Below are 25064 nucleotides of genomic sequence, written 5' to 3'. Positions count from 1 at the left end.
CTGTTTCCAGACTTTTAACTTGTTGTTGCTTGTTACTTGATCATGGATATATAAAAAAACAGATATAAAGATATACAGCGATCGCTTGTGATATACAACGATCGCTTGTGATTATATTAGAACCATTTGCATGACCTTAGACTTCAAGCTATATTTTACTTTATTATATTACGTGTCATTGCAAAACTTCTAATTCTGGGTTCTTTTTTCTCCTTCTTAGTTGCACTAAAAGGCACCACATTTTTATATATAATCTCACTCCATTTTTTATATATGGTCATCATGCTTACATTGTTTTTTAAATGTATTTACTATGTTTGTGTTTTATTTGTTTGTTAATGTGTAATCCGGGTCAAATGTCTATTTGCAGTCTATTAATCCAGGACCTATTGATGGTACCATTCTCCATCTACAACCGAAGCATAGGTCTGCAGAGATTTGGTGAGTAGGTGGCGGTGATGCTATGAGATGTAGACACTTGAATCCTAACAAGGAAACTATTAGGTTGGACCGTCGTATGATACCATTTTTACAGTCTTCAGGGTTTCATGGTGTCGCTAGGCTTTCTGCATTACAACTTGATTGGAGTTTATTATCTGCTTTGGTGGAAAGATGGAGGCCGGAGACCCATACATTTCATCTACCTATGGGAGAGGTTACTGTTACTCTTCAGGATGTTGGTGTCCTTCTTGGTCTTCCTATTGATGGGCGTGCTCTTATTGCTGATGATATCCCCGGGCCTGGTGATGCTTTGCTTGAGTTAGTTGCTTCTATATTTGGTTGTGCGCCTGAGTTGAGTCGCCTTAATGGAGCCAGGATTCCGTTGTCTTTTTTCACATCTCTTACTCCACATTATCTATCAGAGGATGCATCATTAGATGAGGTTAGGAACCGGACCAGGTGTTATTTGGTTCACATTATTGTTGGTGTCCTTTTCTTCGATATGTAGGTTGTATTCATCCGATGTATCTACCTTTTCTTCGAGACTTGGACACATGTGGACAGTATGCGTGGGGAGCTGTTGTCCTTGCATTTTTGTATAGGGAGCTATGTAAGGGATGCAAGAAAGGGAAAGAGGAGGTCGCTGACTGTCTTTTGTTGCTTCAGTTATGGGCATGGGAGAGGTTGCCTACTCTTGCTACGATTCCTACAGCTATGCGTTTACATTATTCTCCTGTTTGGGATGGTCAGCTTGCGCCACCATACGGAGACAGGTATAACTACTTTTGTATTTATTTGTTCTTTTATTGTTGACAAATACATTAGTTGTTTGAAGGTTTAGGGTTCACCAATCCCAGGAACTAAACTTTTAATTTGTAACTTTATTTTAAGGTATGTTTATTTAAGTTATGTTTACAGCCCTAAACCCTAGGAACCGATCTTTAGAATTTGAAATGATAAAGCTACTGTAATTGTTTTAAAGATTTAGGGTTCACTAATCCCTTACTTGGGTTTTAGAAATATTTGTATTTACTTAACATGAAGATAGTTGCAAATTAAATTTACTGATTTAGGGTTTAAGATTTAGTGTTTAGGGCCTTTAGGCCCTAAACAATAGATCTTAAACCCTAATTTAATCTAGGGTTTAGGGCCATAAGACCCTAAACCCTAGGAACCGATCTTTAGAATTTGAAATGATAAAGCTACTGTAATTGTTTTAAAGATTTAGGATTCACTAATCCCTTACTTGGGTTTTAGAAATATTTGTATTTACTTAACATGAAGATAGTTACAAGTTAAATTTACTGATTTAGGGTTTAAGATTTAGTGTTTAGGGCCTTTAGGCCCTAAACAATAGATCTTAAACCCTAATTTAATCTAGGGTTTAGGGCCGTAAGGCCCTAAACCCTAGGAACCGATATTTATAATTTGAAATGATAAAGCTACTGTAATTGTTTTAAAGATTTAGGGTTCACCAATCCCTTAATTGGGTTTTAGAAATTTTTGTATTTACTTAACATGAAGATAGTTGCAAGTTAAATTTACTGATTTAGGGTTTAAGATTTAGTGTTTAGGCCCTAAACAATAGATCTTAAACCCTAGGAACCGATATTTATAATTTGAAATGATAAAGCTACTGTAGTTGTTTTAAAGATTTAGGGTTCACCAATCCCTTAATTGGGTTTTAGAAATATTTGTATTTATTTAACATGAACAAACAACTTTTAACATTTTTTATTTTACCAATACTTTAAACGGTGTTAACATTAATATATTCAATCGCTATTTAGGTGGCTTTTCTATCTTTTTTTTAAATGGGAGCCTTATTCTGATATCATTGATGATTTGCCTGCTTATTATTTGACTGGTCGTCATATCTGGCGTTATCGTGGGCCTCTCCTCTGTATTTTTATTGTAGAGACTCATGTGCCTGACAGAGTTGCTCGTCAGTTTGGCATGGTTCAGTCTATTCCACCTGTCTATTCCACCTGAGCTTCATAAAATGACTCTAAAAGGCAATCAGTTGATTAAGTTTAGTCAGAAACATGAGTCTTTTATCACTCTTTGGGACCATCGTTTGGATTATATCTTCCATTCAGATTTGATTGATGGTGGTGATAGTACAGTTCCTGACTACCATGACTGGTACTTGCAGAGGACAGTGAAATTTATTTCTCGTACTGGTGCATTTCATAGTTACATTGTAAGTTTTAACTTTGCATTTGTTTGTTTGCATTGTTTAATTTGCTTATTTCTTTGTTTATTTTGGTAACATATATTTCCTTTATTTGTTTTTTAGGGAGATTTGTTAAGGAGTATAGCTAATCAGACGGTATCAGTTCTTCCAGATGTTCATCGTTTAGCTGCTGATGGTTGTAATGTTGTTAGGGATTTCAGATTATATGGTTTTGATGGATTGACATTGGATGAGCGTAGAGTTAGAGAGATGGATGCGAGGCAAGATCCCGGCCGTCGTCGTAGACGTGGTGGTGTTAGTGGTGGTGGAAGTGGAGGACGAGGTCGAGGCCGAGGTCTAGGCCGAGGACGAGGCCGAGCTCGAGGAGCTGATATAGGTGATCTGATTGTTGAAGTAGATGTAGTTGGAGCTGTAGTTGGAGATGTAGTGGGAGATGATGTTCGTAGAGATGATCCTATGATGACGCATCTTGGAGATGATGATGATAGTTTTGTTCATAGTAGCGGAGTAGTTCATTCTGATCGGGTTGATACTGTCGTCATTCAGGAGAGACCGAGAGATCCTTTTCCTTCATTTGATCTACATCTGACACCTACTCCACACATTCCCGAGCAGCCTATTCCACACTCTTCACCTGAGCATCATAGTATTCAGCGTGCTTGTACTGATGACATTCAGAAGAGGCCGGGGGATCCTTATCCTTCATTTGATCTCCATCTGACTCCTACTCCATACCCTCCTCTCGATGATACTATTAGTGATCAGCCTCCCCCTGTACGTCATTCTAAGAGGCCTACTGAGTGTCCACCTAGAGATCATTCTGTTACTTCTTTTGATCTTGATGATGCTTCTACTATTGTTGGGTCTTCTCAGAGTTCTGATGGTAGTGTTGGAAGACGAAAGTTTGGCATTTGCTATGTGTCCCAAAAACATGAGAAGAAAGCTCGTAGGCATCCAAAGTGTGGGACTAATGGGGAGAAGGGTGCAAAGAACTAACTTGTAAGTATTATTTCATCTTACATATTTTTAGTTTTTACATGTTTTATGAATTTATTTAATTACATGTTTCAAACATCAAATATCAGCAGAAAATTATATGGATTAAATGAAATAATATGGAAGATGAGTGTTGTTGAATAACGAGCACCTGCAAATGATTTCTTCAGTTAACCAAAAAATTCAGTCCAACAATATTGTATAAACATATATAACTAAGTTTTAGTTATGGATCAATTATATGCTTTGTATGATTCTGCTATTACTGGAGATGTTGATGCAATTGCTAAATTGGGAATGTAAGCTTATATTATCGACGATGATGCATGGGGAATTCAAAAGATGGAAACTTAAATTATAGTGCAAACTACATAAACTGATTTGATCTATTTTCTGCAGATGTAGCACCGCAGCGACAATGGTATAGCACAACAGCAACAATGGTTTAATACAGCACGAACGCAACAACAGAACTTGATATTTTGGAAACGTTGTATATTTCAATTATGTTTTTAATGGTGCTTGTGAACCTATGGCTGCTTAGTTTTTTTGGATTGAAAAACAGAAGTTTATTTTTAGTTTTATAATTTTTTATGTCAAAAAGTTCAGCTCATTTGCAGTTTTTCTTAACAGTTGAACAATAAAAGTACTTAACAGAACATGAAAGTGCGTTTTTATATTATAAAACAGCATTTCATCTGCCGTTTTTAGTAATACTAATATGTAGTGTATAACAGCAACTCAAAATAGAAAACCAACTTGCATTTTTATATTATAAAACAGGATCCCGTTTGTCGTTTCTATGTAATGCTGATATAAACAAACTCAAAACAGCAAATAGAGTAACGTTTTTAAAATGAAAAACAGCTTTTCACGTGCCGTTAAATTTAAATCTAATATGTATTCTTGTTCACAAACTCAAAACATTAAAACAACATTTCATGTGCTGTTTTTAAATTAAAATTTATTTTTGAAATAAAAGAGAAAACTTAATGCGAGATAACGTTTTCAATATTGAAAACAAAAACTGGAATTACGTTTTTGGTTAAATTATAAAGAATTAAAAATGTATAAATAGCACACGATTTTGTGTTTTAACTTTTGAAACAGAAACTCGTCTGCTGTTTTTCTTAAATAATAGAAAAAACAAAACCTAATACGACTATAAGTTTTTAAATTGCTTCAACATCAATTCGTATTGCGTTTTTCAGTTAATATCCCTGGGTGTGTATATCTTCTGCTTCCCTGTACTATGCTTCTGGAACTGCTTCTGTATATGTAATATACAGCTTCGGTAGATACAGAAATAAAAACAAAAATAGAATTATATATTTTCAACTTTCATCTATAATAATACAATTAATTTGATTTTGATTTCGGAATGGCTTCGGGTTCGGGTTCGGGATCCAAATCGACATCCATAGTTGTGTGGATCTATATCGACGGTAATATCCAACATTCTCAATTAAATGGTTGTGTATATGATAGATCTATTTCCAAGCATGTTAAACGTGATAGTAACATGAATTACCGTAATTTATGTGATTTGTTATTTCTAAAAATGCAAATTGATAGAGATAATTATGATTTAAATTTGTATTTTAGAAGTCAAAATCCAAATGATATGAAATTCGGTATTGTACCTCTTGATGATGATGATGATGTTGATTTAATGTTTGGAGTTGTTCTTTCAAAAGGCCCCCCTTTCTTTGTGGAAATTTATGTAGAAAAAGTTCCAAATCGCCAATTTATTCAAAGTAACTCTAAGAATGCCGAGAAAAGTACTAGTGGATGTTTCGAGAATTATACAAGTAGTAGTAGTAAATATTTGGGGGGGGGGGGGCAAACGAGTAGTAGTCGAGTTGTGGATTCTAATGATGTTGTTGATAGTGGAATGATGATTGGTAATTCCGCACTTAATATTGCTTCTTTTGATTAGTCGATATTAGATACGGGAGATAATGTTTCAAACCATATGGAGTTGAGGATAGGGATGATATTTAGTTCAAAAGAAAATTTGATTCATGTGGTGAATCAATTTCATATAGCTAGCCATCAAGAGTATTATGTTACTAGATCAAGTGAGTTAAATTGGTATGTGGCACGTAGGTTGAGGGAAGATGGTTGTGAATGGAAGTTAAAGGCTAGGCTTCGGAATGCATTAGGTAAATTTGAAATTATGGAAACTTCCGGACCACACACATGTATGAGCACCACGATTACTCAAGACCACCATAACTTGTCCTCTTATGATATTTTGGAGACAATTAAGGATCAAATTGTGGCCGATCCTAGAATTAAAGAAAAAGTCTTAATGACAACGGCAAAAAGCATTTTTGGTTACCTTCCGGGTAGAAAGAAAATTGGAAATGCGAAGCAACTTGTAATGGATGAAGTACATGGGTCTTGGGAAGGTTCATATGAAGATCTTCCATATTTGATGGAAGCATTGCAATCATTCAATGTTGGTACGAAAGTTGATTGGCTTTTCAAAGAAAGTGAGTTGGGAGGACATGAGAATTTAGAGGTATATAAATTCTCAAATACTAGTACTTTATTCTTGTGTATGTATATTTAATTTCTTTGATTTTAGGTTCATTATTTTAGAGATAAAACTAATGAATTGTATAATATATATTTGAAACAGGAAGTCACGTTCAAGAGACTATTTTGGGCTTTGAAGCCTTGCATTGATGGATTTGCGTATTGTAGGCCAGTTATTCTAATAGACGGGACTCATCTTAATGGACCATATCTTGGGGTACTATTGAGTGTTGTGGCAGTGGATGGATTTAGTCACATTCTTACACTTGCTTTTGCTATTGTTGAATCTGAAAATATTTCTAGTTGAGGGTGGTTCATGGATATATTAAGAAGATTTGTTGCTGGTAGGAGACATGGGATTTGTGTCATTTCTGATAGACATGCTGGGATTATGGCTGCTATGAAACAGACGGGATGGTTCGAGCCCCATGATCATCATAGATTTTGTATTAGACACTTGGCTTTTAATTTTGTTAATGCGCATAGGAGACCAGGATTGAAGGATAGGTTAGTTGATTTGACTTCTCAGGTGCATGTTAGGGCGAAAACACGCGCTAATAACACACGCAAGTATACACGTTCGCAAGTAATATAGAATACTTTCTAGTTCGTTCCCACAGAGACTCAGACTAATTATGTTCAATTACACTCACTCACCAATGTATGATTACTTCTCAATGTTAAAACAATAACACTTAGATTTGATTAACTAATTATTAACTACAATTAACTACGAGAATTAAACACTTAATTAACACTTGAATTAACAATATTAAAACACTCATGAGATCACAACTTCATTACTACTTCCTTCAATATTTATTGTTATTACCCTTAGCATGCAACAGTGATGATATTAATCGAACAACATGAAACTGATAAAAGCCAACTTTCATTGTACTAATACCATTCTACCAAACATCTACAATTAAGATAGAAGTTGAATAGGCTTTAATTATGTTGAGTCCCTATATGTCTACAGAAATTGACAATATAACGATTTAAGCACAAGTTATTCCTTTTGATTACACAGGACAAGTAAAACGGTTAGAGTTACCCATTAATCATGCATACTCGTACATGAACCTATGCTAGCATGGCAAGTTTTAAATCTCAAGATCCACTGTCGCTTCACAAGAGATTAACACCCTATCTTATATGTTCGCGACGCACATAAGACGAATAAGCACAACCAATACTAGATATCATATAATCATCATACACTAAGGTATTAAACAACTAACTAAAGAATTCCATAGTAAATCCGTTACGACCCCATGATCACGATTAGCCCATGATAGCACTCATCGTCATCATGGGTTCATATGAAAACATGATAATAACACACGAGAATAATAACTAAAACTACTTATATTAAACCAGAGTACGACACAAGAGTAAATAGGTTCAAAGTAAAGAAAACTAGCATCCAACGTTACAACGAAACAAAGAATCACAAGAAAATATGCTTCATCTTCGTTGCGGTGTGCTAAAACGGTCTTCTTCCTTATCTCCTCGCTTTTCGATTAATACTACGATCCAACCTTTGTGAAACGTCTCTGAAAACTACTTATATAGGAGTCCCATAATACCCAGCTAACTCAGAAGTTGGAAGTTAAACAAAATCAGGAGTCCAAAATAATTATTTTAATATTCCGTCCCTGAGCGACCGCTCAGCATTCCTGAGCGGGCGCTCAGCTTCTTGAGCGGTCGCTCAGCAGAGCTGAGCGGGCGCTCAGACCCCTTCTGGAAAATGCTCTGTTTTCTCCCGTTTCTTCGCTGCAATCTGCTCCTATCTTCCCGCTTGCAATGCCAAACACATGCCAAGGCTTATTTTTGATGAAATCTCTCCAGAAATGCAATTAATACCCTGAAATGCACAAACACTAGAAAAACACATAAAGTGTACACAAAATACTTGATTTCAAGACACCAATTCAAGCCATTATAAGACGTTCTAAGTGGTATAAAATGCCACTTCTCACACCCCCAAACTTAAATCGATGCTTGTCCTCAAGCGTCACAGACTCAAAAACAAAACAAAAAAAACACGCATGAATGCAAGCTATATGCAATGCAGCGATCCCCCTTACTACGTCTGAACCAACCAACTTACGACATCTCAACAAATGCAATTAGGCGAATAAAGATCAATCAAATCATGCAAACTAACATACAGCCGGAAACGTGGTATGTGCGGATGCTTAACAGATATGCTTCGAAACTAGATCAATTATCATAACTCGACTATCCTCAAGGTAATCACATGATTATATGAAGAATAAAATTCTAGGCACAAAATGACTTATAACACTTCAAGATTACTGGAGCTTATTACGGAATCATGCTTTTTATTTATCACACAAACAAATGCTTATTTGACCATGCAACGAAAGTGAGGTCCACAAAAGACTTATACAATGGCATCCATGTAGCGAGCGTTAGGTTAGCGGATCCCAGACTATAAAAGCCTTAGGTCACTAGGCACAAAGTCCCTTAAGAACTTAATAACTCGAATACCAAAGAGTCCACTCGTGATCAATTATGCATTAACTCTCTATTTTTTCTTTTCTTTTCTTTTTTTCTATTTTTTTTCTTCTTTTTTTTCCTATATTTTTTTTCACAATTTCTGAGCAAGTGCGTTTCGCTCCATCTTGCTCAACCCTAGACTACTCGCATAAAAATACGAGCCGGATACTAGCCATTTGACGCCTAGCCACAATTAGCAATGAATTCCACTTTTTGCTCCAATTTTTCTTTTCATGCCCTTTATCACTAAGAACCTATTATAAATTCTAAGCATAATCAATAGATTAACCTCGAAAACCATCAAACCATAACAACAATCTAGTCCCTAAGCATTCTCTAAGACTTAGTGAAATTACAAGTGTTTCTAGCATGCATGTCAACCTACAAGACTCAACATCACTTTAACGCTATCACTACACTCGCATCAACATCACAAATCAATTGGCAAGCAACGCAAAAGGGATCATGGTATATGCATGAGCTACATGACATGATAAATAAAGCTATAAAATAAAATAAAAACTTTATGGCAAAAATATGCAATTATATGAACTAAACTATCATGAATATGCAATTATATGACACACACACATAAAATATTCCTTAACTACCACCCCCAAACTTAAAATCTTCACTGTCCCCAGTGAAGGTTGTAGAAAGGAACACAGGGTATACCTACTCGGAGAGATCATCATCATCATCACCCTCAGAGGGTGGTGTATCAGGAGGCGGATATGCAGAGTCCTCACCAAAAACTGGCCACTGGATGTCAGCTCCAAGGCCTCTAAAAGCAGTCCCAAGCGCAAGGGTGAGCTCCTGAGGAAACCTATTCTGCGTCTCATACATAGCATCCATCCTCCTCGACAGCCTCCTATACTGGGCATCAGCCATCTCAGCACCCTCCTGAGCTCTAGAAGAACCAGTCTCATCATGCCTTGGCCTCGCCATGGTAGCACCACGTGCTGGACGCCCTCTGAAAGACGATAACCCAGCCCATGCTCCTCGGGCTCTCCACCATTCCACTCCTGAATCGCATGCAGAGTCCCGAAGTCAATAGGACCGGCCGGCAGCTGCAACTGCTCCTGAGATGGCCACTGAACTCCCACTGCTCGGCAAAACTTTGTAACCGTGGATGCATAAGGGATGTTCATGTGCTTAGCTCCCCTCAAAAACTTCAGAATTCCTTGGTAGATGAACTCAACTGTAACCTCATATGCATGTGAAGTAGGCAGAATATTAGCGCAAATAAAAGCATTCCATGCACGGGCATACCTATTCATCGCAATCGCCGGAAAATGGCGATACTCGTTAGTCCCAGTCTTGAAGGTCCAAACCGTGTCCGGCCTATAGAGAGTACCACAAATTAAATCCAAGTCAAAATCCACAGCAGTCTTCTCATTCCAATTCTCCTCCGTGGGCTTCCTCTGTCGCTGCCCAATCACACGGCGAATCGCCGCAGGGTGATAATCCACCGTCATCCCCCGCACACTAGAAAACACATTCTTTTCAGCCTTCACGTTCGCATAGAACTCGCGAACAACACTAATCAGAACTGCCTCTGGTGACTCACAAAAAGCAATCCAACCCTTCTCAGCAATCATTGGCAACAACTCACCATCCCTCCCCGATGGTAAGAATCCACTCTCCTTCAAAATCGGCTTACCCAGAAGCCTAGTATACTCCTCCTCAGCAGCCCTATCAAACAAACGAGGCCTCGCAGCAGTACCCCTCGAAGAATCAGCAGTAGGGACAGTGCTACTACTATCAATAGTCCTGGATCTCTTGGGTGCCATCGAAACTGAGAAAAAGTGTTTAAGATTTGTGTTTTTGAATATGGGAGAGAGTTTAAGGTTTGAAAGTGTATGGGGAGTATATGGAATAGTTGTATGTATATATAGGGTAGAGATTAGGGTAAAATTTGATTAGGAGTAGGTTTGAGGGTTAAAAACGTGGATAATGGGAAGATAATTCGTGGGTAATGGGGCTGTGTTTTATTTTTGGATTTTTCAGATTTTTTTGGATTTTTATAAGACTAAAAAAAAAATTCTTCCAGTCGGGCCCTGAGCGGTCGCTCAGTAGAGCTGAGCGGGCGCTTAGGGGTCTTTTGGAAAAAAAAATTCCTTGCCCTGTTTTTCTGATTTTTTTGTGGTTTTGGATAGGTTACTAACTTCTAAGGGTTCCTGTAACAACAAATCATGGGTTGCCTCCCAAGAAGCGCTTCTTTTTCATCATTAGCTTGACGTATCGTACCTTAATCAAGTTGACAATAGAACGGCACTAACCACTTCCCGGTTTTCCGTGTCCCCATAGTAATGCTTCAAACACTGACCATTAACCTTGAATGCTTGGTCCGGATCATTCTCAAAAATCTCCACCGCTCCATGTAGAAACACAGTTTTGACAATAAAAGGTCCAGACAGTCTTGATTTTAACTTTCCAGGAAAAAGTCGGAGACGAGAGTTGAATAAAAGAACTTGCTGCCCCGGCACAAATGACTTAGGATATAACTTCCTGTTGTGCCACCTTTTCACTTTTTCCTTGTACATTTTGTTGTTCTCGTACGCTTGGAGTCGAAATTCATCAAGTTCATTTAGCTGAAGCATTCGCTTCTTTCCAGCTGCATCTAGATCTAGGTTCAACTTCTTCAACGCCCAATAGGCCTTATGCTCAAGCTCCGCAGGTAAATGACATCCCTTACCATACACAAGTTGAAACGGGGACATCCCAAGTGGAGTCTTATATGTTGTTCTGTAAGCCCAAACAGCTTCATCGAGCTTTAAAGACCAATCCTTCCTTGACGGACAAACAACCTTCTCTAAAATGCGTTTGATTTCTCTATTAGACACTTCCGCTTGACCATTCGTTTGCGGATGATAGGCAGTAGCAACATGATGATTCACATTATAGCGCTGCATCATAGAAGTGAACTTACGGTTGCAGAAATGCGACCCTTCATCACTTATGATTACTCGTGGCGTTCCAAACCTTGTGAAGATCTGCTTATGAAGAAAATTAAACACTACCTTTGCATCATTCGTCGGCAGAGCTTTGACTTCTACCCATTTTGAGACATAATTGACTGCCAGCAAGATGTACTGATTATTGCAGGATAAAACAAATGGCCCCATGAAATCGATTCCCCAAACATCAAAGACCTCGACTTCAAGCATCACATTTAACGGCATCTCATCCTTTCTCGTAAGATTTCCCACTCTTTGGCAACGATCACACCTTAAAATAAACTGATGAGCATCCTTAAACAGAGTAGGCCAGAAAAAACCTGCTTGCAGAATACGAGCTGCCATCTTCTCACCACCATAATGTCCACCATAAACTGTGGAGTGGCAGTCTCATAATATCCCCTTCGTCTCACAGAATGGGATACATCTCTTGATGATCTGGTCAGCTCCCTATCTAAACAAATACGGTTCATCCCACATATACCACTTCACCTCATGTAGAAACTTCTTCTTTTGAGCTGTATTTAAATTAGGAGGCATTATATTGCTGACAAGATAATTCACAATATCTGCGAACCATGGTTTTTCCTCCTGAACTGCGAACAACTGCTTATCCGGAAAAGATTCGTTGATCAATGTCTTATCATGTGAAGTAGACTCGAGATTTTCCAATCTAGAGAGATGGTCAGCTACTTGATTCTCAGTACCTTTTCGATCCTTGATCTCTAACTCAAATTCCTGTAGCAATAGCACCCAACGAATGAGTCTAGGCTTCGAATCCTTCTTGGAAACTAAATAGCGAATGGCCGCATGATCAGTGAACACTGTCACCTTTGTCCCAAGCAAATAAGATCAAAATTTTTCGAAACCAAAGACTGTAGCCAAGAGCTCCTTCTCAGTAGTGGTGTAGTTCATTTGAGCTCTATTTAAGGTCTTGCTAGCATAGTAGACCACATGAAAGAGATTATTCTTGCGCTGCCCAAGAACTGCGCCCACCGCATAATCACTCGTATCACACATCATCTCAAAAGGCTCTATCCAATTAGGTGCGGTAATAACTGGTGCAGTTATCAAACTCTTCTTGAGAGTCTCGAGTGCCGTCAAGCATTAATCATCAAATTTGAAAGGCACATCCTTCTCAAGCAAGTTGCACAACGGCTTAGATATTTTCGAAAAGTCCTTGATGAAACGCCGATAAAAACCCGCATGACCAAGAAAACTACGGATTCCTTTCACAGAAATAGGTTGTGGAAGATTTTCAATGACTTCCACCTTGGCTTTGTCCACCTCAAGATCCTTGCTAAAGACCTTATGCCCAAGAATAATGCCTTCACGCACCATAAAGTGACATTTTCCCAATTGAGCACCAAATTAGTTTCCACACACCTTTTGAGCACCGCTTGAAGATTATTCAAACATTCATCATACGAATGTCCAAAGACGGAGAAGTCATCCATGAACACCTCGATATTATTTCCAATCATATCAGAGAATATAACCATCATACATCTCTGAAAAGTGGCCGGTGCACTACATAAGCCAAATGAAACTCTGCGAAAAGCAAACGTGCCAAATGGACAAGTGAATGTAGTCTTTTTCTTGATCCTCTGGTACAATACATATCTGATTATACCCCGAATAACCATCCAGAAGATAATAATACTCGTGACCGGCCAACCTGTTAAGCATCTGATCAATAAATGGAAGAGGGAAGTGATCCTTCCTCGTGGCCTTGTTCAACTTTCTGTAGTCCATATATACCCTCCATCCTGTGACTGTTCGAGTGGGGATGAGCTCGTTCTTCTCATTTGCTACCACAGTTATACCTCCTTTCTTAGGTACACATTGCACGGGGCTCACCCAAGAACTGTCAGATATAGGATAAATGATTCCTGCATCCAGCCACTTCAGAATTTCTTTCTTCACCACTTATTTCATGATAGGATTAAGTCTGCGCTGTTGCTCAACAGTCGGCTTACTACCCTCCTCTAGTAGAATCTTATGCATGCAGTATGAAGGGCTGATCCCCTTGATGTTTGCTATAGTCCATCCGATAGACGATTTGAATTCTCTCAAGATCCTCAAGAGCTTGTCCTCCTCACTACCTGAAAGGTTAGATGCAATAATAACAGGTAAAGTAGATGCATCACCTAAAAAAACATACCTCAAGTGTTCAGGCAATGGTTTAAACTCCAAGATAGGTGCTTCCTCAATAGATGGTTGAGCTTTCCTTCAGCATTTTTGAGGTCAGAAGTACCAAGAGATTCAAATGGCATGTCTAGCTTTTGCCTCCAAGGAGAAGCATTTAGATATTGTAGTTGCTCATTGTCATCCTCATCATCACTGTCAAAATCCCCCACTAAGGCTTTCTCTAATGCATCAGATATTAGCATATGATCAAGTTCTGAAGTAACCGCAGAATCAATCAAATCCACTTTTAAGCACTCCTCAACTTCTGTAGGGAATTTCATCACTTTGAATACATTGAATGTCACATCCTGATCCTGCACCCTCATAGTAAGTTCACCCTTCTGCACATCTATCAAGGTACGGCCTGTAGCCAAGAAAGGTCTCCCCAAGATTATGGGAATCTTCTTATCTTCCTCAAAATCTAGAATAACAAAGTCTGCAGGAAAGAAGAGCTTATCCACCTTTACTAGCACATCATCCACTATGCCTCGTGGGTATGTAATAGAACGATCAGCCAATTGTAGAGACATGTAGGTGGGCTTTGGATCAGGCAAATTCAACTTTTTGAAGATCGACAATGGCATCAGATTGATGCTTGCTCCCAAATCACAGAGGCACTTGTCAAAAGACAACTTGCTAATGGTGCAAGGAATGGTGAAGCTATCTGGATCTTTAAGGTTTGGAGGTAACTTTTGTTGCAGCACAGCACTGCATTCTTCCGTTAAAGCAACGGTCTCAAGGTCATCCAGTTTCACCTTCCTTGAAAGAATACTCTTCATAAATTTCGCTTAACTAGGCATTTTCTCCAGAGCCTCAGCGAAAGGTATATTAATGTGAAGTTTCTTGAACACCTCCAGAAACTTACTGAACTGCTTATTCAGCTTTTGTTGTTGTAATCTCTTAGGGAAAGGTGGTGGAGGATAGAGCTGTTTCTCCCCTATATTACCCTCAGGCAGAGTGTGTTCAACCTTGGTTCCGCCGCTTTCTCCTTTTGCTTAGCTTCTTCATCACCAACTTCAGCTTCTCCTTCTTTTGCTTTTTCAGCATCAACAACTTTTCCAGACCTTAAGATAATAGCCTTGACTTGCTCTTTAGCTTCCTTCCTTCCTGGTACTTCAGTATCACTGGGAAGTGTGCTAGGTTGACGATTGAGCATTGCATTGGCTATTTAACCGATTTGATTTTCCAAGGTCTTGATAGAAACCGCCTGACTTTTGCACAACAACTTAAGTTCCTCCAAATCGGCACTAGAGGGTGGAGCTGCACCTCCTTGTTGAGGATATGATTGCCTTTAAGCATAATGCTGTGGTTGCTGGAATCCAGGTGGATTGAACTGTTTACTTACGCCCTGCTGATATGGTTGCTGAATAGCATTCTGATTATTACTCCAGCTGAAATTTGGATGATTTATGTTGTTAGGATGATAAGTAGCTGGCACAGGCTGCTGCGGTCGCTGATAATTGTTCACATACTGAACAGATTCATTAACAAGAGAACACTGATCCGTAGCATGAGAACCTGCACAAAGCTCACAGACCATAGCTATCTGATTGACTCCATAGGTGGCTAGAGAATCGACCTTCATAGACAGCGCTTGGAGTTGCGCTGCAATAGCTGTAGCTGCATCAACTTCCAGAATACCTGCTACCTTCCCAGGCATCATCCTTTGAGTTGGGTTTTGATGCTCATTTACAGCCATTGTCTCAATAAGATTATAAGCCTCAGTATAGCTTTTGGCCCACAAGGCGCCTCCAGCTGCTGCATCGAGCATGGGCCGAGATTGGGCCCCCAAACCATTATAGAAACCAGTGATCACCATCCAATCAGGCATTCCATGATGTGGACACTTTCTCAACATTTCCTTGTAGCGCTCCCAAGCTTCGCACATAGATTCTGAAGGTTGCTGCGCAAACTGAGTAAGAGCACTCCTCATAGCCGCAGTCTTCGCCATTGGATAAAACTTCACTAGAAACTTTTGCACAAGATCTTGCCAAGTAGTGATAGACCCAGCTGGTTCAGAATGTAACCAGTCATTAGTTTTATCCCTCAGTGAGAATGGGAAAAGCCTCAGCTTGATAGCCTCATCAGTCATACCATTATATTTGAAAGTACTACAGATCTCGACAAAATTCCTTATATGTATGTTGGGGTCTTCAGTCGCAGCACCTCCGAAAGAAACAGAATTATGCACCATCTGAATAGTGTCTGGCTTGATTTCAAAGTTATTGGCATCAATAGCCGGGTGCATGATGCTAGACTGAATATCATCAATTTTAGGCCGAGAAAAGTCCATAAGAGCTGGATCTGCCGGAACTATACGATCACCCATGATTATTGGCTCTTTCTGCTCACTTCCTGAATCCGAATCTTCAAATTCTATCTTCTCCGGAATATCAAGAACTTCGTCTGTCTCCTCAGCCGTATCTAAAGTCCTCTTGCGAGTACGAGAACGTGTTTGCATAAACGCTCGGTAAAGTACCTGAAACACAACCGGAAACAATAAGTAACACGTCTTAATCACTAATTCCTAATGACCGCTGATGGTAAGTACATAAACTAAATAAATACGCCGAGTCCCCGGCAGCGGCGCCAAAAACTTGTTAGGGTGAAAACACGCGCTAATAACACACGCAAGTATACGCGTTCGCAAGTAATATAGAATACTTTCTAGTTCGTTCCCACAGAGACTCAGATTAATTATGTTCAATTACACTTTCTCACCAATGTATGATTACTTCTCAATGTTAAAATAATAACACTTAGATTTGATTAACTAATTATTAACTACAATTAACTACGAGAATTAAGCACTTAATTAACACTTGAATTAACAATATTAATACACTCATGAGATCACAACTTCATTACTACTTCCTTCAATATTTATTATTATTACCCTTAGCATGCAACAGTGATGATATTAATCGAACAACACGAAACTGATAAAAGCCAACTTTCATTGTACTAATACCATTCTACCAAACATCTACAATTAAGATAGAAGTTGAATAGACATCAATTATGTTGAGTCCCTACATGTCTACAGAAATTGACAACATAACGATTTAAGCAAAAGTTATTCCTTTTGATTACACAGGGTAAGTAAAACGGTTAGAGTTACCCACTAATCATGCATACTCGTACATGAACCTATGCTAGCATGGCAAGTTCTAAATCTCAAGATCCACCGTCGCTTCACAAGAGATTAACACCCTATCTTATATGTTCGCGACGCACATAAGACGAATAAGCACAACCAATACTAGATATCATATAATCATCACACACTAAGGTATTAAACAACTAACTAAAGAATTCCATAGTAAATCCGTTACGACCCCATGATCACGATTAGCCCATGATAGCACTCATCGTCATCATGGGTTCATATGAAAACATGATAATAACACACGAGAATAATAACTAAAACTACTTATATTAAACCAGAGTACGTCACAAGAGTAAATAGGTTCAAAGTAAAGAAAACTAGCATCCAACGTTACAATGAAACAAAGTATCACAAGAAAATATGCTTCCTCTTCGTTGCGGTGTGCTAAAACGGTCTTCTTCCTTATCTCCTCGCTCTTCGATTAATACTACGATCCAACCTTTATGAAACATCTCTGAAAACTACTTATATAGGAGTCCCATAATACCCAGCTAACTCAGAAGTTGAAAGTTAAACAGAATAAGGAGTCCAAAATAATTATTTTAATATTCCGTCCCTGAGCGGCCGCTCAGCATTCCTGAGCGGTCGCTCAGCAGAGCTGAGCGGGCGCTCAGACCCCTTCTGGAAAATGCTCTGTTTTTCTCCCGTTTCTTCTCTGCAATCTGCTCCTATCTTCCCGCTTGCAATGCCAAACAATGCCAAGGCTTATTCTTGATGAAATCTCTCTAAAAATACAATTAATACCCTGAAATGCACAAACACTAGAAAAACACATCAAATACACAAAATACTTGATTTCAAGACACCAATTCAAGCCATTATAAGACGTTCTAAGTGGTATAAAATGCCACTTATCAGTGCAAGAAAAGAAGTTTCAATATTTATGGGAGCAAATGTTGATAGTTGAGCCTCGGGCGGAAGAATGGTTTATGGATAAACCATTGATGAAATGGTTTTTAACACATGATGGGGGGAAACGGTTTGGCATCATGACCACCAACCATGCTGAAAGTTGGAACAATGCAATTCTTGAAGCTAGAAGCCTCCCTATTAGTTCATTGGTAAGATTCATAATTACGAAGACCGTCGAGTATTTTGATGAAAGACGGGTTGAGGTTGCAACCCAAATATCTAGAGGTCAAGTGTTCACAAAACATGCACATAAAATGTTGAGTCGGTCGAATAAACGTGCTACCGGGCATAATGTGACAGTATTTGATCGAGACTCGATGTTATTTCAAGTTGTTACTAGGATAGTAGGCCAAAAAGGAGGAAATAGGCATACCGTCCGATTGCAAGAGGGTATGTGTTCTTGCGGAAAGTGGCAAAATTATCGCATTCCATGTTCTCATTTGGTTGCATGTTGTACTTATTTGAATATGAGTCACGGAAGGTTTGTGGGCGATTTTTATAGGTTGGACAACATTTCAAAAGTTTATGACGGCGTTTTTGAACCAATACCGACCAAAGGTGATCCTCGTTGGCCATCGGGTGTCGAGCTTCCAAAGGTGATGCATGATAAAGAACTTGAAAAGAAGAAGGGAAGAAGAAAGTCCACACAATTTAAGAGTGCCATGGATTTTCAAGCATCCCGTAGAAAGAATTGAAGTAATTTGATGTTTTTATTTGGAGATAGTTTATTAGACATCAAAGATTTTAAATTCATTAGTAATTCGGAGACTTTATTTTAAGGTTTATTGTCGAGATTATAATGGTTGTTTTTATTTGAATTTATATTTTATTTCTAATTTTATTCTTAATCGTTACTATTTTGTTGTTTTGATTTTTTTAATTAGTTTTTTTTAAAAAATATTTCACAGTAGCTTCTGCTTAAAAATCATCAATTTTATGCATCCTGAGTAATACATGATCTGAAACCACATTTTTCAATATAAACATTAATTGAAACTGTGTTTTTTTGTTTATTTTTTTTTCTGAGTAAAACATGATCTGAAACCACGTTTTTTAATATAAACAGAAGAAGAAACATTTATTGGAACTGCGTTTTTTATTTATTTTCGTAAACAGAAGACGAAAAAGAAGGCGAAATGCCGTTTTTGATAAAACTCAATCTCATTTGACGTTTTTGATAAATTTAATTAGAACACAGCATTTCATATCCTGACCAAAACATTATCTAGAACTACGTTTTTATTTACAAACATTAATTGAAACTGCGTTTTTTATCAAAAATTATTAATCTGAGTTTAAACTAAAACTCAAACTACGTTTTTGCCAAAATCAATTTTTTATTTACAAAAACAGAAGACGATTTTCCGTTTTTTTGCTAAAAATAAAAGCTGTTCCTACTTTTTTGTCTATGCAAACAGAATCAGGAAATGCGTTTTTATAGTAAAAAACAGGAACCCAAAATGTGTTTTTTGTTTCAATTAAAAAATTCAAATTGCCCGAAAACAGAAAATGATATTACGTTTTTTATAAAGACAGAAAATGAAACCACGTTTTTGTTATTTTCTAAAAAAAACAAAAATGCAAAACTGAACTTAGAATTGCGTTTTTAATTTTCCAAAACAAAAAACAAAATCCGAAAGCGCGTTTTTTGTTATAATTAAATTATACAAACAATCCGAAAACAGGAACAAAAATTTGCTTTTTTTTGTTAAAAACAGAAAACGAAACAACGTTTTTATTTTACTTTAAAAAAAAAAACTGAAAACAAATAGAATTCCACAACCCGAAACTGCGTTTTTGTTAAAAACTGAAAACAACACCCGAAATTCCGTTTTGAAGTGACATTTGGGGCCAATTTCTGTTAAAGTGACATTCAAGGCCATTTTGCCCCAAATAGTGACATTTGGGGCCAACACCCTTTGCAGTGTAATATTTTCAGCACGGATAATTTGTATAACATTATATAATTTTTATATATTAATTGAATTTTTTTATAATATTATGTAATTATTATATATAAAACTTTTAAGATGCGAAATTTGTTTCAAATTTTTTATATGATTTGATAATAATTATAGATATACCCATATATTTGCAAAAAAATACAAATTATCCATATTAAATTGACATATTAAATTGGCAGAATATGGACCATAACTATAAAAAGTTGGGTAAATTCCCCATTATGCATATTATATTGAAATAAAATAATATTAAATTAGTATATATAATAATATTATTATTATTATTTCTATGTGTGTTTATGAAATATAATTATTATTTTAATTTAAACGGTAATTTTTATCCAGTTCAATAGATACAAATCACATTTAGTTTTATTTTAATTTTGTTTAAAGCTATATATATATATATATATTAACTCATATGAATAGTGTATATTATTTGTTTTAGCCGGTCGAATATTATTTTGATTTTGCTTTGTTTCACCGTAAATAAGTTTTATAAATTTTTAGCCCGGATGAATAGTAAATATCATTTTGTTTTAACAGTATTATTCCGATCGACGAATTACCAGTTCAATAATATAATTTTTTTAGCAGAATCAATAGGAATTATTATTTTGTTTTTACCCGAAATCCACTACACCAACTAAATTCAACTGATTATACTTCGTTTGATTTTAAATTTATTTTATCTCGACCAATAGTTTAATTTTGTTTTAGTCAAGATAAATAGTGTATAATATTTTTTTGTTATTTCACTATCATTATAGCGACGAAAGAATTATCTCTATTTAAGTTTTGAAAAAAATATCATGATTAACATAGATATAAAAAAGCAATTATGTGTATTCCATTAACCCAAGTACTATATAAACTCAAATGCGATTTTGACTAAGTGACTATCAAATTTTTAATGTTTCGACGTGCAATTCACAACTGTTTTATTTTTTTCTTAATCAAACGTTTTTTGTTAGGTCACACAACACTGTAGAAGTGGGTTGAATACAGTGTTTAATTCAATCAAATCGATTTCGAACACAAGTAACAGTAAACAGATATATTCAATATAATAAACTCTGTTACAATGAAACTGTTCTCTCTCAGTGATGAACAAATATCACGAGAGCTGCTAGGCTACAATGTATGATCTTCTTGATAATGATAACATATATAGTGTAAACCTATGTCTGTGTTTATATAGTACACAGTTACAAGATAACTTCTAATTGATATGGAATATAATTCTGTCTCCTAAAATATATCAATCAGATATCTTATACAATTCTTTCAGTCCTCTAACTCTTTCCATGCATATCTTCTTTTGTATTAGTCTCGATCTTCTTTCATGTAAATCAGTTTCCTTCCTTAACTGTAAGTCCTCCCGTACTTAAGTTCTGATATCTATCTTCTGATATTTATCTTCTGATAACCTAAGTTCTGATATCCTTAAGTTCTGACTTCCAGTAAGTACTGATATTTCCTGTTTGTTAAGATCTGAAAACTAAACATGAAACACATTAGACATGACATCTCAAATATATCTAACAATCTCCCCCAACTTGTAAATTATGCCAAAATATACAAGTTAATAGATTTGATGATGTCAAAAACATTTAAGTTCAAATGCAATAAGAGTTTAATAAGACTATTAACTACAACTTACAGTCCTTGTAGCTTTACCAACATCACTGGATCAATCTGAATCCATAATGATTCTTAATAAAATCTTTTACCAGCTTATCTTCAGCTTTTCTCAGAACTTCAACTAACTGTGCTTTGACCTGCATCAGTTCTTCATCTTTACTATCACCAATTTGATAAATGGCTGTTCTGAGAGCTTGAATTGATGTTCTTTCAAGTCCATCACCAAGTCTGATAACTTTAGGATGTGAAGAGTTTTCATTATAACATAAGCATCTTCCTTTCAGAATAACTTCCACCTTAGCAGAGTTCTTCAGCATAGAAATTTCTCTTCCATCACCTTCAGTAATCATTGGTATATACTGAGAAGTCTTTGTACCAGAGATTCTACGTAGATCTCTTATAGCCTTCAAAATGTATTCTAACCATCTCCTTGTAACATCAGATTTTACTTCTAGAAGATAGTGAATATATTGAAGCTCTCTGACAGACTTCTTTAGCACATCAGTATCAGCTAGTCTGTAAGTTAGTCCATCATTGAGAAATAAGATCAATTTCTCCTTTAGATTTTTCTTATCATGAGCATCTATCACAATTTGAGCAGACAGCACTTTGTCAAGGTGCTTTTGTTTGATTTGTTCATATGGTTTGTCTGTCAACATGAAAGGATCTCTTAGAGTAACTTCCACTCCTGTTTGTATCTTCTCTTTATCAGAACCTAATCCAGCTCTATCTCTAGGTTGCTTGGCTCTCAACCCAAATGTTGCGAGTTGATTAATCATAAGATTGGATTTTGGTTCAACTGGAGTAGATTTCTTCCATATCAGCTTCTTCTTATCAGCAATTGTCATCTTTTTCAAATCAACTTGATCAGAATTTGTTGTTTCTTCTGTAACTTGCTGTTCTTTATTCTGAACAACTTGAGCAGTGTTAGAGGTTGTTTTAGATTCTTCAATTATCTTTCTTCTCTTCAGAATTTGAACAGTTTCATCTTTTATCAAATCATCATCATGCATTGTAGTTTGATAGACTGGAACGGAAGAACTTATCTTTTTCTCAATCTTTAAAGGTTCACCAACCTTTTCTTTTCCCTTTGACTTAGGATCAATCTCAGTTTGTGATCTAGTCTTGAACTTTGAAGTCTTGGAATTTGACTTTTCCTTGATCACAATGCCTTTTTCTTTAGGCCTTGGAGGTTGTTTTGCATCAGAAACTTTAGACTTAAGATTTGTCTTCTCAGCTGCAAATCTAGCTTCTTCCTCCTTGAGAGTTCCAAGTCCATTCCTGGATTTTGTTTCAGAAATAATCTTCTAGCTATCTCCTCATCAAGTGTCTGGATTTTAGGATCTTTGTAATAAACAGAAGTCTACTTCCCTTTTAGCTTCAGAGTTTGTAAAAACTTCTGAGAGTCTTTAGATCCTGACTGAATCAGAATATCAGAACTTGACATCAGACTTTGCTTATCAGAACTTGACTTGTCCAGTATAGAAGATTTGCTAACATCAGAAATTACTTTCTGTGAAGATTTTCCTTGAACTTTTCCTTGACCTCTGCTCTTATCAGAGTTTCCCTGGTCATCACCTTTATCATCCTTTTTCTTTAGTATTTGAGTAGGTGAGCATTTGGACTTAACTACCTTCTCCCCCTTTTTTGCATCATCAGGAAGTAAGAGAGAGAGAGAGAGAGAGAAGAAGAAGTTCAACTGAAGATTGGATTTCATCCATTTGAGCTGTCTGAGAAGCGTGGTTAGCCAGAACCTCATCAATTTGGGCCTGTTGCTTCTCTTGAATCTTCTCAATGGCTTCAATTTTCTCAAGAGTAGGTCTGATATACCTATTCTTGTCAAGCTTGATCTGTAGATCTAGCTTATCAGCATGTTCCTTTAGTGTATCAACCTTTTCATGAGTAGAAGAATGAAGACCTTGAAGATGTTTGGTAGACAGAGCTGTGATCTTGAGTTGTGTCTTGAAATCAGCATTTGTGAGCAACTCATCAGCTTTAGCAATATGCTCTGTCAGAATTTTATGGCTTGGAATAAAATCTAATTCATTCCACTTCTTCATCCACTCCACACCTCTGTGAGTATCCTCCCAAGGAATATGTGCTTCCTTTTCAACAAATTTCTTCACCAATGCTTCCTTGCCTAGTATGGGAACTGGAGTCTCAACAGAAACACTGTCTTCAGAACTTGAGGAAGACTCATTATGTTCTGACAGCACAACAGTGTGTGAAACAACTGGAGATTTAGGAACAACTTCATTTAAATTCTGAGCATCAGAATTTATCTCCAGTATTGGTGTAGATGGTCTCTCAGCATCTAATATTGGAGAGTTGACTGTAGATGGCTGAGCTTCTGTAGATGGAGCTTCCAGATAAAGAACATTTGGAATATTCAAATTTTGAATATCTATCTCAGAGTTTTCAGGTTGTTCTTTAGCATCATTTGTAGCTTTAATAGGAGCGACGGGAGGGGTAACAACTGTATCATTAGCAGTGTCTTTGGCTTGAGCTGGAAGGGCTTCAATGATAATTGGTTCTTGTGAGATCATAGATTCCTGATCCCCTTCCTCAGTTTCTTCAGTATCTTCTGATGGAGCCTTAGCCAAATACCTCATAGCCTTCATTTTCTTTAATCTCCTTGCCAATGAAGGAGTTGCTTCAGCAGCAATAGAACTTACAGATTTCTTTCTTTTCATAGTTTCAGAACTTTGAGCTACTATTTCTTTCTGAGAAGTAACATTCTCAGCTTCAACTGTCACAGGTTCTGATGCATGAACCTGTGCTTCAACTGTGTCCTCATCACTATTAGATTCATCTCTGAGAATCATCTTCCTTCTCTTTTGTCGAGGTTGAGGAACAGACTTTGTCCTCTTTGGCCTGGAAGATGAAGATCTGATGGTATGTGCTGATGATTCAGGTTGAAATGATTGAGTTGATGGTTTGAAAGATGTTTTGATGGTAGATTTTGGTTGTGGTTAAGAAGTTTGAGGTGTTTGGGTAGTGGTGGTAGGTGCTGATGGTTGTGGTTCAGATTGTTGGACATCAGGATATAGTACAGTGTATGTAACTGGATCATAGGCTATTAAGGCTTGTTTGACAGATAAAGGAATTTGGAGGGGTCTTAACACAGCCTTTTTATTATTAGTAGATAATAAGTCATTAAAAGCTCTTTTAGCTAGTCTAAATGGTGAAATTGATTCACTAACTAATTGGGGCTTATCAGCACAACAAAAACTATAAATAAGCTGACAGAATCTAGAAAAATAGACAGTATTCCTATCTTCTGTCATCCTATCCCCAATAAAGCCTAAAACAGCACTTGCATAATCAAAATCAGTTTGATTAATGAGAGCATACCCGATTATTGACTGAATATAGGGATTGCATCAAAATTAGAATATTTGTTTGTAAAAGCCTTTGTGATGCAGTCAAAGAAGAAACTCCATTCCCTCCTTATGTAAGATCTCTTCAATTGACCCAGCTTTGCCAATATCTTTTCATATCCCAAAATGGCCATCATA

At 36.9% G+C, this 25064-nt stretch overlaps 3 protein-coding genes and 1 non-coding gene across 4 annotated transcripts; all 4 read left to right on the top strand.

The window, feature by feature from the left end:
- Positions 1-463: 463 nt before the first annotated feature.
- Positions 464-2433, top strand: LOC141680124 (serine/threonine-protein phosphatase 7 long form homolog). The gene is made up of 3 exons (XM_074486433.1): positions 464-902; positions 950-1214; positions 2232-2433. Exons 1-3 carry the CDS (start codon positions 464-466, stop codon positions 2431-2433), a joined length of 906 nt encoding a protein of 301 aa, XP_074342534.1.
- Positions 2434-3862: 1429 nt separating this feature from the next.
- Positions 3863-6485, top strand: LOC141680123 (uncharacterized). Its single transcript, XM_074486432.1, has 4 exons — positions 3863-3933; positions 4034-4055; positions 5574-6161; positions 6282-6485. Exons 1-4 carry the CDS (start codon positions 3863-3865, stop codon positions 6483-6485), a joined length of 885 nt encoding a protein of 294 aa, XP_074342533.1.
- A 9201-nt stretch (positions 6486-15686) lies between these two features.
- Positions 15687-15793, top strand: LOC141681368 (small nucleolar RNA R71). Its single transcript, XR_012558808.1, has one exon. It is a non-coding gene; the product is annotated as a small nucleolar RNA R71 (small nucleolar RNA).
- Positions 15794-17919: 2126 nt separating this feature from the next.
- On the top strand, positions 17920-18633 carry LOC141680122 (uncharacterized). Its single transcript, XM_074486431.1, has one exon. The coding sequence runs from the start codon at positions 17920-17922 to the stop codon at positions 18631-18633; it is 714 nt and encodes a 237-aa protein (XP_074342532.1).
- The last annotated feature ends 6431 nt before the right edge of the window (positions 18634-25064 follow it).

This window comes from Apium graveolens, chromosome 8, assembly GCF_009905375.1.
Source record: "Apium graveolens cultivar Ventura chromosome 8, ASM990537v1, whole genome shotgun sequence".
Lineage (NCBI taxonomy): Eukaryota > Viridiplantae > Streptophyta > Magnoliopsida > Apiales > Apiaceae > Apium > Apium graveolens.
Note: the sequence above shows the minus strand (reverse complement) of the source record. Positions and strands in the feature narration are given on the sequence as shown.

Excerpts from the sequence above, each read along its gene's own strand:
- LOC141680122 (XM_074486431.1), top strand. The coding sequence starts at position 17,920 with ATGTTGATAGTTGAGCCTCGGGCGGAAGAATGGTTTATGGATAAACCA.
- LOC141680124 (XM_074486433.1), top strand. The coding sequence starts at position 464 with ATGAGATGTAGACACTTGAATCCTAACAAGGAAACTATTAGGTTGGAC. Across the intron at positions 903-949 it reads GGTTAGGAACCGGACCAGGT|GTTGTATTCATCCGATGTAT; the intron begins GTTATTTGGTTC and ends TTCGATATGTAG. Across the intron at positions 1,215-2,231 it reads GCGCCACCATACGGAGACAG|GTGGCTTTTCTATCTTTTTT; the intron begins GTATAACTACTT and ends ATCGCTATTTAG.
- LOC141680123 (XM_074486432.1), top strand. The coding sequence starts at position 3,863 with ATGGATCAATTATATGCTTTGTATGATTCTGCTATTACTGGAGATGTT. Across the intron at positions 4,056-5,573 it reads GTAGCACCGCAGCGACAATG|TCGATATTAGATACGGGAGA; the intron begins GTATAGCACAAC and ends TCTTTTGATTAG. Across the intron at positions 6,162-6,281 it reads GAGGACATGAGAATTTAGAG|GAAGTCACGTTCAAGAGACT; the intron begins GTATATAAATTC and ends TATTTGAAACAG.